The 10,985-nt window shown below is 32.8% G+C and overlaps 1 protein-coding gene across 1 annotated transcript; it reads right to left on the reverse strand.

Annotated features, from left to right (window-relative positions):
* Nucleotides 1-1,308: 1,308 nt before the first annotated feature.
* On the reverse strand, nt 1,309-3,891 carry LOC145134154 (putative LRR receptor-like serine/threonine-protein kinase At5g37450). Its single transcript, XM_079069047.1, has 7 exons — nt 2,826-3,891; nt 2,667-2,738; nt 2,348-2,419; nt 2,199-2,273; nt 2,034-2,096; nt 1,597-1,679; nt 1,309-1,502 (listed from the first exon to the last, which is right to left on the reverse strand). Exons 2-6 carry the CDS (start codon nt 2,672-2,674, stop codon nt 1,664-1,666), a joined length of 234 nt encoding a protein of 77 aa, XP_078925173.1. The 5' UTR covers nt 2,675-2,738; nt 2,826-3,891; the 3' UTR covers nt 1,309-1,502; nt 1,597-1,663.
* Between the last annotated feature and the right edge of the window lie 7,094 nt (nt 3,892-10,985).

Below are 10,985 nucleotides of genomic sequence, written 5' to 3' on the forward strand. Positions count from 1 at the left end.
AATAGGAAACCAAAAGTTTTTTTAAAACCAAGTCTTAAAAACAAGGAGGTTAAATATAGACCATTGATTAAGTTTAAATGGTTGTGATTAAAACATGTTGGTGATCCTTAAATAAATTTACCCAAACAAAAACTAAACATTATTCTATATATGACATGTAACTCTATTATAAATCAGTAATTATTTTTCCATAATATACCCATAGAGTCGTAATATTTCCTCCTTTTCTCTCGCCCTTTCCTCAAGAAAACATCCAAAACCCTAGCTCACGTCACAACCACCTCCTCACCACCTTCCGGTGCTAATTCCACGTCGTTCCACCTGCTACCTCCGCCACCATAGTGGCTACCTTCACCACCATCCCGCTACCACTTCTATTCCGCCCTTACACCTCTATGTTTCTCATTAAAAAGGCAACATCCACCGGTCACTGTCGCATCCATCACCACCGTAACCTCTACCGTTATATTGTCGTTGAACCATCCTCGTACCGGCACCTACTACCCATAGGCGCTCCCCTAACCCCTTGTAAACAACTGAAATCAAAGAAACCCTAACCTACATCAAGCAAACACTGCCACCACCCACCGCCGTATTTTACTCTACCCTTTTTTATCTCTTTTTAAAAACCACCAATAACACTCTCTACAAAGCCAGTTTGGTTTGACTCTAAGGGACGAAGACTGATTTTGCTTATCAGAAGACATTTATGTGTTGGATCCTTTATTCAGAAACCATAAAGAAAGATCTGGTTTTTAATTTGTTTATGTTACAATCTTTGTTCCTGTTTTGATTTATGTTTCCTGTGTAGACTTATTCTTTTAGTTTTGTTGCACATACATTCCATAGAAAAACCTTTTGTTTGTTTATGACACTACTACAAAAAAGAGCATTACCGACGGCCAAAACCGTCGGTAATCCGTCGCTAATACTCTTTACCGACGGAATTATAACAGACCATAATCCGTCGGTATATTCTTGTCGCTAATTGTTTGTAATAGATTTCCGACGGTAACTAATAACGGATCATTGACGGAAATATTTTTGCAACAGATTACAGACGGAATATGTTTCCAACAGATTACCGACGGAATAATTTACTAACTGATTACCGACGGAATCTCGAAATAGCTTAGTAACGGATTACTGACAGATTTTTTTAACAGATTAGCAACGGATTTTGGCATTATGAAAAAAATTATAAATTCATGAAAAAATTTAAAATAATTACATATTCAACACATAAATTTTTTAAAACATGCATCTATATTTTAAAACCAACAAATATAAATTTTAAAGGTTTTTAAACATAAATAATAGGTAATTCTAAACAACTCTCATGCACAAAGATGTAATAAAACACACAAAAGTCAGAAAAATCTAATATAAACTTTTTTAAACACAAATGATAGGTAATTATAAACCACTGTCGGATAAGATTCAGTTCCTGCCTTTTCTGAAAATGGATGCCCAAAAACAAGCCAATCTTTTTCCAAAAGCACCTGTATAAAAGTAAAAATTAAAATTTATATCCTATTTACATGAAAGGTAACCATCACTGATTAAAATATTTGTGAAGAGTATGATGAAACGAACCTCGATGTAGCATCAGATGGAAAAATACCATTTTTCCCACCAGCTTCAACAACCATGTTGCATAATGTCATCCTTTCTTCCATCTAAACAATAAAAATGAGAATCAAAATTCGTAAAAAAAATAGTAACACATATCTGTATAAATTGATAAAAAATTCACTTTGTTGCATACATTGGTTAACAACTTACTGGACTTTCGACAGTTGAACCAACAAACTTTGTAGAATTATAGCATTGTACTTCAGTTAAACCTAAATCTTGAAAGTACTATGCTTAGAAATGAGGTAACATAACACAAGCCTCTCATTTGAACCAATTTCAAGAAGAAGAAAAGTAACATAACACACTAATTACTGAAGGTCAAAAAGGCAACAAAGTGATATATTTCATCCTAGAAATGAGGGACATTAAAAGAAAAGGAAAAAAATTACATATACCTAAGATTCTGTATTCTGCTAAGATCAGGCACAACTCCTTGCAAGCTACAGTTTCCAAGGCTTCTGCAACACAAGTTCAAAACTTTCATTTATTTGTTTATTATAGAATAATTATCATTATATTGTATATGAAAAAAAGCAGAGGATGTTCTGAATAGAACTTACAATTTCACTATTTTTGATAGATTTCCAAATGAAGCAGGAATTTCGGCTCCATCAAAGTGATTGTTATCAAGTTGACTGAATGATAGGATCAACAAATAGATGAGCATTTATGATTTAACTAATTCATTATGATCTAAATATTATCTTACACTATCAGCATATTTGGGAAATTTCCAAATTCTGATGGAAGATAACCGCATAAATCGTTGTTGTCCAGAAGCCTATGAATAAATATGGCATAAAAAGTTTAGATATAAAAATATAGAGAGAAAATGACAAGACATAAAACAGATTGTATTGTGTTTGACTGGAACTGGCACAGATGTCAATGAGATAAAAGCTGCAATTTTTGTCCCACCCAGAAAGATGGGACAGAGACTCGCTCTTGATCTCTCATTGGTGCAAAAGACGTGAATGCCCTTATCATATGAAAGGAAGAGAGAGAAGCATGCATATGATGTTACTCACAAGTGCATTAGAGTAGATAAGTTGGAAAGTTCCAAAGGAATTTGACCACTTAACGAGTTGTTGTTGAAATGGCTAAAAACATCAACAAAAAATGTTATTTAATCACATAGCCCTATATAGTGCAATAAAAGTAAGGCATAAAAGAATTGTAAATTACACCTTCGTTAAGATGAATTGTTTAAAGTAAATGTTTCCTTCCTGCGATGTTTTGGATCAAAGAAACAAAGCTCCAGGTCAAGTTGATCCGCTACAAATCAAGATATTCAGAGTCTGCTTTGATGCTAATATTTTAATGTAAACAACAAATTCCAATTATGCCCTTGGAAGGCAAGAGATTTGTGGGATAGGCATTACCTAACGGTGTGCAAAATTTTGTAGAAATTAGGTTTCAAAGCACTATTTGCTGCACATTCACATGCCATTTCTTAGCCTTTTAATGTAAGCATTTGGCTTTGAAAAAAAGAAATTTGCATTCGAGATTTCGTATATGCCATTTCCAAATAGAACACAAAGGTTATAAACAGGGGACTAGCATACATGTATAAACATAGACAAGAAAAATCGAACTTTATGAAAACAAGATGCTAAACTAATGAGCCATGCAGCATTAACCATAGTCTTTTGTTGTATAAACAAAGAAGCAAAAGGAAGGAGTCAAAATCAGTTTGTTTGATAATGTAAAGCTATACAATTTGTATTGGATTTTCTCTATTGGTTCCTAAGGTTTTTTGTTTGTAGCTGATTAGGAAAATAATCTAGATAAGCACAACGCCAGTTTTAGTTTTAATCTGAATGTTCCAATAACTACTAAAAAGGGGGATAAGAAAATGTATTCCTGTCCATGTTTCTAAATACTTATCTACTGGACAGGAGTTGATAGGAAAAGATATCGTTATATGATCATCCAAATCCTCTCGAATCAGTTATAAACAAACAATAACAAGATGTTCTTAAAACCAATTAACCTAAATTCAACCCACCACTGATCATGAACGGAAAGGTAAGGATCAGAACAGAAATCTAAGTCAAAAACCATAAATAATGTTCAATGAGGCAATACATCGAACACATTATGTGCACTTACAAACCACAAATAGAATCATCAACAAAGAAATAGAGAGAAAGGAGAGGAAGAGTCATATCGGATAATGAGAAAGAAATAGAGATATTGTAATAACCGTATTACATTTACCGTATTGCATTTGACGTTTTCTCGTAGTGTCTCGAATCTTCTAAATACGGTACTTCTCTACCAATTCCCTTCCCAATCTGACGTAAAACGGAAAAATAATCATGAAATCGAGGTCGATTATTGTGAGTGGGTTTCATTTGTGCGATTTCGAACATAGTGCGAAAGAGTAAAAGGAAACGGAAAAACGATTTAGGGCAACATCATACCTGGATCGTGCAGTCAAGGGGGAAAACGAGAAGAAAGAAGAGAGGAGGTCGCGATGGTTGGCGATTGCAGAAGTGAGCGGCGATGGTTTGCGATAGCACAAGTAAGCGGCGATGGTTGCACACTTGTAACTGGTAAGTGTGTGCGATGGTCGAAGCTCGACGGTCGAAAAGCGTATCTGGATCGTGAAGGCCATCGTGAAGGCAGAAGGGTTACATTGGTTTCAAAATAAGGAATCGGATCGGGTTTTAAAATATGGTAGATTGGGTTAAATGGCTTGGGCCTTGGGGGGTCAATAGCCCATACAGCATAGGCATTCTAATTTCCGTTGCTAGTTCGTTATTAAATTTCGTCTCGAATCCGTTCTTAAATTCCGTCGGTATTCTGTCGGAAAATTGTAACGACTTACCGATGGATGTTTATTCTGTCGCTAAATCGTTAGCAAACTGTTGGTAAAATCTTTGTAATCGGGTTTTCTTAATCTGTTGGGAATCCGTTGTTAACCCGTTGTAATTTCCGACGGATTTTTTCCGTCGCTAAAATTCTGTCGCTAATACCATTTTTTCTAGTAGTGTGAGCTTTCAGATCAGAAAATGTTAGTCTTTAAGTTGATCAATATTTTGTTGTATTTTAAATCTCATGATACTTCTCCTTACTGTATACATCTAAGTAGTGATTTTGTTGGAATTCAAATGTGATGGTTTTAATATTATAAGAAACTAATATTTCGTGACATGTTTTGTACATGGATTTGTTTTTATCCATAGCGTTTTTAGTGTGTATGTGTATATCACACATGCAACAATATCCAAATTGTTTGTATCCACATGCAAGTTTCATGAAACTTATAAGATACCAAAGTTCCAAACTGATATTAAAACTTAGTAGAAGAGAAAAAGATAAAAAAATAATAATAATAAGTTGAGTAGAAGCCAAATGAATGGTTATTCAGATTGTCACATTTATTAATACAAAGTGAATTATCCGAGTTTAAATTCCTACGATATTATTAAGTTGAAATATAGTTTCAGCCAAATTGATATTTGGAAAAATTATCCTACAATGATGAAGGATGTGTAAGAATTAGTAATTGCCCATGGTAACAATGATGGTGAATGAGGATGGAAGTGAAAAGTATGAAAAGTTTTCAAATATAGCCTTGTACAAAGTGAAAAGTCAAATCATATGTCCCTAATTGATTCTTGAAACCACAAGAAAACTAGAAGCGAAAAGTCAAACCCTATGTCCCTAATCCATTCTTGAAACTACAAGAAAAATAGGATGCTCAACGACCTTATTCAAAGCTCTTAACATGTATCATCTTCATCTCGTAATCATTAAAGGGAAATCACTATTAAAATATTCAACTGGGAAATTTATCGTTCTATAATTTATGTTTAAACTTGAAAATTTCTGGATTTTGGTACCATTTTTATAGTTGTCCATTTTTTAAAAATGAGGATTTTGACGCTGCGTTGTAATAGAAAGGACTAATATTTTGAAATGTCAACAAAGTTTTTTAGGGAAGACGGTATCGTCTCTCTTCCCACCGAACCCAATATGGAGGCAGTCGAACTCGTATTCAACCTCCAGCAGGTTTCCCAAACCACAAAACCCCTCCGTCAAAATCAAGAAAAGATGGTATATTGAAGTGAATATTCTGACACTACAAACTTTTATATATATATATATATATATATATATATATATATATATATATATATATATATATATATATATATATATATATATATATATATAAAATGAGATTTTAATTTTAATAATTATTATAAAATATTCCTAATATCAACGTTATTATTGACTACATCTCAATATTAATGGAACAAAACTAAGCGTATCTATTTTACCATAATGAATACACGTGTCATTAAAATTTGCAATTTCATCTCAATATTAATGGAACCGGACTCGCCACACCGTCGGTTATGGCTGGAGTCGAAGAAGGTGATTGGGGTGTCGGGGGAGCTTGGTGTGGCCAGTGGCCGTTCCATTCCGTTTGCTTTGTTAGTCGTTAACTTTAACCCTTAAAGGTAAATATGTTTAAAACTACACTTGTTTGGTAATTATGTTTTTAAAAAACACCACATTGGTAAAAAAAACTCCATTTTATGGCCTTATTTTCAAGTTATTTATATTTTTACTTAATTATGTTTTAAATTTATTTTAACTAATTGGTTATTTGATCATAATATCCTAGCTTTTTTGAACAATTATGTCGATATATCATAGTTATTCTAGAAATGAATAGATTATTATTATTTTTTTTTTTACTTTTAAAATATATTTATTATATAATAAATGATTAATTAATATTTATTCGGAGCAATTCTGTATGTGGTAATATACATCATGATCCTTAATAAAAATAAGTCCTTTAAACTACGGGTAAGATACATGATCATAAGGTATATCCGACCAATTTTTCTAGAACAATCATGAAGAAACAAATGTATTAATTGTGAGTGATTCGGAACCGATGTATTGTGAGTGAGTGGGAACCGACGAAATGTGAGTGTTTTTTTAAGCTTTTTCAAAAGAAGCAATTCATAATTGACACTCTACGTTGTTTCTTGTGTATTACGTTTTTTTTTTTTTAGATATGATATGTTTCTAAAAATTATATATTCACAAATTTATATATTCACTGTCGCTTTGCACGAGTATCCCATTACAAAACAACACCAACACCAACAAGTAACAACCATTCTACTAATATTACCAACACCCTAAGTTTTAAACCCAAATAAATAACACAATTTTATTTGTAATCCAAAATAACAATATATTTATATTTTTAAACCAAAATGACAATATTGTTATTATATTGGATGTTTGTCGTATTGGATGCGTACGTACCAATTCAAATCCTATCATAAATTACTTTTTATATTGTTATTTCTTGCATCTAACAAAATTCGGTAAAATGGTCTGAATACAAGAAATATCAACATAATTTTATTTATGTTTAAGTAGTTTTCACATTGCACCATCACTCCTACAAACCCCTTGCGTCGGAACCGAAAGATATAGAGAGAAAAAACACTTATATCTTTCTTTTTTAATACTCCGAAAGTAAGATAGAAAGCTAGAATTCAAAGTCACAAAATTGAGTAAATTACACGAATCGTCCCTGGTCCAGGTGTCAAATTGCACGTTCAGTCCCTATTTTTGAAAATTAACTCGGACCGTCCCTCGTTTGTTTAAAACTTGTACATTTCATCCCTCCAAAGATAAAAAGACTATTTTACCCTTGATAATTTCTTTTTTAATTTTCTTTAATTGTTTACCACTTAAAAAAATAAAATAAAAAGACTATTTAAAACTTGTACATTTCATCCCCAATTTTCCACCCCTCCCCTTCCATTACCAGCTTCATCTACCTTTCTTCCACTCCCGCCTTCACTTTCACCCCAAATCTATAAACCAAAATCAGACCCCAACCATTTCCCTAAATCTATGCTAACAACCCTAAATATTGAAATCGACCTCAAGAATAAATAGATCCGATGAAGAAATCTTGAACCCTAAATCTATGTAAGATCATCAACAGAGAGATGAAGAAATCGATGTGAGCAACCGGTGTTTGAAGTGCTCGCAGATGGGTTTTTTGGTGGTGGCTGTTGGGGGTGATGATGCTGATGGTGGGTGATTGTTTTGGTGTACATGTGTCGGCTGGTGGTGGTGTTAACAAAAGATGGTTGTGTTGGTACAACTCTGCTCCATTTCTTCTTTCTTTGCTTCTGTTTTCAGATCTAATACACTCATCCCTTCTGCCATCGTCACATCCAAAGTCCCCTTCTTTTCTTAAGCTTTCTACACTGAAAAACTATTGTAATGCTCCAATTACTCCTCCATTTCTGTCAACAACTTTTGTTGTCCTTTCGAAGCAAATGTCAATCGAGAAATCACTCATCGCTAGTTGTACGCTATGATTCTTATCAATTCAATGTAGGATCACACCTGGACCAGAAGACATAAATAAGGAGGGTGGAAATGGTAAATGATGTGGTGGTTTTTGAGCTTAGAACCTGGGAGTCGTGTGAGGTGGGGTGAGGTAGATTTCCGATGATAAACGTGTAGATTTCCGGTAGAGGTGTATATTTCCAGTGATGGTGGTTTTAGGTGTTCTTCAACAAAAGAGGAAGGGAGAGAAATATATATAGATATTATTTTTAAATTTTTTAAAATGTAATTAAAATATTTTTTAATAATTAAATATAATCAGAAATGTCAAAAATAAATGAAAAAGAAATAGCAAAGGGCAATTTAGTCATTTTCTGTCTCACGGGGGATGAAACGTGAAAATTTAAACTAATGAGGGATGAAACGTGTAACTTTTAACCAAACGAGGGACGGTCCGAGTTAATTTTTAAAAATAGGGACTGAACGTGTATTTTGGCACCTACACGAGGGACCATTCGTGTAATTTACTCCACAAAATTTATGAAATCCAACTAAGCAAAAGACTAATGAAATCCTATATTGAATATGGCATATTTCATAACAGAACTATTTCCTAAAAGGACGTTATACGAAAGAAAACTATATGCCGCGTGACACATCAATAAGCCGTAAACCTAAAACCCAAAAAGAAAACTAATTGAAGTAAAATATAACGTGCCACAAATAAACTTTGATCGTGCGGGTATATATATATATATATATATATATATATATATATATATATATATATATATATATATATATATATTATAATTTTTCTTCCGTTCTTTTTAAATAAAAATATCATATAGTGTAAACATTTTATAAAATGATTGTATATGTATTATTGAGTAAAAATCCAATATCAATATTTTATCTTTCATATATATTTTTTAATTTGCCAAAATAATAACATTCATGTTAAATCTTGCACAATCATATTGCTATTTTAAAATTATAATTTTAACATACATTAAATTTGTAAAATACAATATACAATGAAATACAATATGATCCATCTGGCAATTTGTAAAAATACAATATAAAACGAAATACAATATGATACATCTGGTAACATGGATGTTTGTTTAAATTCCCGAATATTCTCATCATGATGATTCCTTTACTTTTAAGATATCATCTTAAAATTAATATGTAATCGAAATCACACTAGTTTTATCCAATATTAACACGTAATGGTACATATGTGCGTAACTAAGAAGCCCATGCCCCCTCTTGTTTTTTATCTTCTAAATACAAGATACTATAGAATCAATACAAGTATACTATATTTTATGATAAATCAAAACAAACCGGCCCCTCCACTTTTTGTTCAATAACCGGGTTGTACAGTGATATTATTTCCAAGTTAACCCGAAAATAAAAGTCGCCTATCGAAGAAACTTACAATCACGAAAACTACTAAAAGAAAAACTTAGAATTTAAAAATACCTAAATGTCCTAATTTGAAGGAAGTTGAGATATTGTACCAAAACTAAATTTAGAAAATTTGAATCTATTTAATAACCAACAAGTTAAAGAAATAAACAGAAAAATATCTCAAAATTAAAACCAAAAACCTATCGTGCTCCTTAATCAAGTGCTCTCCGTTGCAATCTGTTTGTTATCCGCTCTTAGCATCTTCCCGAGTCGCTGAATCTCTGTCGGTCTCCGCTCGATTAGTTGTAAGTCTACGCCAGCTTTGTTTTTTGCCTCTCATTTTGTATCTTCTTGTTGTAGTGCTTTCGGGTTTGTATAAAGAAAAATAAGAGATTTTAAGAGGACACGCGATAACATTTCTATGATGGGGTGCACAGTGCACACTGCACATTACCGTCACCTTTTTATTTTATTTTTATTACATTTCTTTAAATATCTGATAATTTAGCACTTAAAAGCTATGTTTGTTCTCCTTAATACACTTTATTCGATTAAAGAATATATATATAAATTCAATAATTTATATATTTAAAAGATAAAAAGTTGTATTGAAGAAATATGATGTTATTTTATACAGCGAGAAACATCATCATCATCATCATCATCATCACCACCACCACCACCACCACCACCACCACCACCATCACCACCACCATCATCATCATCATCATCTGTTGGATTAGGTGTCTAAGCCCATAACTATAATTGGTATGTACTTGAATTGATAGCAGCACAGTCCTTTTTGGTTGCTCTCAACCTAGCAACTGGACAAGGAAATTATGAAAGGAGAGATATTAATTTATAAGATTAATAAATTAATATATAAATGATTTATTAATATGTTAGTGGATTAATATATTAATTAGAAATCATTATGTTTAATTGATAGTTAGCCAGAAATTAATCAGAATTAATTTTGGGGTTAAAAGAATTAATTATAAAGTGCAGGGACTAGTTTGCAAATTAACTAATAGTTGAGTGGAAGGATCCAAAACCTCCTTGGAAGGAGGTGGACGAAATCCATAGGGGAAACCCTAGAGATTTCATCCAAGGGGTTCTAGATAAGGCCCTTGGGCTTTGCTTAGGCCTTAAGCAAGGAGCATTAGGGTTTTCCCAAAACCCTAGATCCCTCAGCTATTTAAGGAGCCTCCTGGCTCACATTTTCGGCCACACTGTTCTTTGGAAGAAACCCTAGGCCGAATTGCATACTCCCTCCCTCTCTCTCTTCTTCCACTTTCCTTCTTGCTAGTTCTTGGGTGTGATTCCATTAGAGGCATTACATTTGTGGTGCTAAGCTTCCAAGAAGATCAAGATCAAGATCAAGGGAATTATCAATTGTTTGCTATAACAATTGAAAGGTATGTAACTCTTAAACCCTAGTTTACTATTTTCGAAAATAGCCTCCTCCTCTAGGGTTCTTGTTTTGCAATTCAAAGTTGTATGTTCAATAGTTAAAACATAGATCCAAAGTAGGTTGCATGTGAACTTAGGAATTGTTTTCTGGTTTATTTGTTTTACCT

This window comes from Lactuca virosa, chromosome 8, assembly GCF_052849685.1.
Source record: "Lactuca virosa cultivar CGN04683 chromosome 8, Lactuca_virosa_CGN04683_v6, whole genome shotgun sequence".
In the NCBI taxonomy this organism is placed as follows: Eukaryota; Viridiplantae; Streptophyta; class Magnoliopsida; order Asterales; family Asteraceae; genus Lactuca; species Lactuca virosa.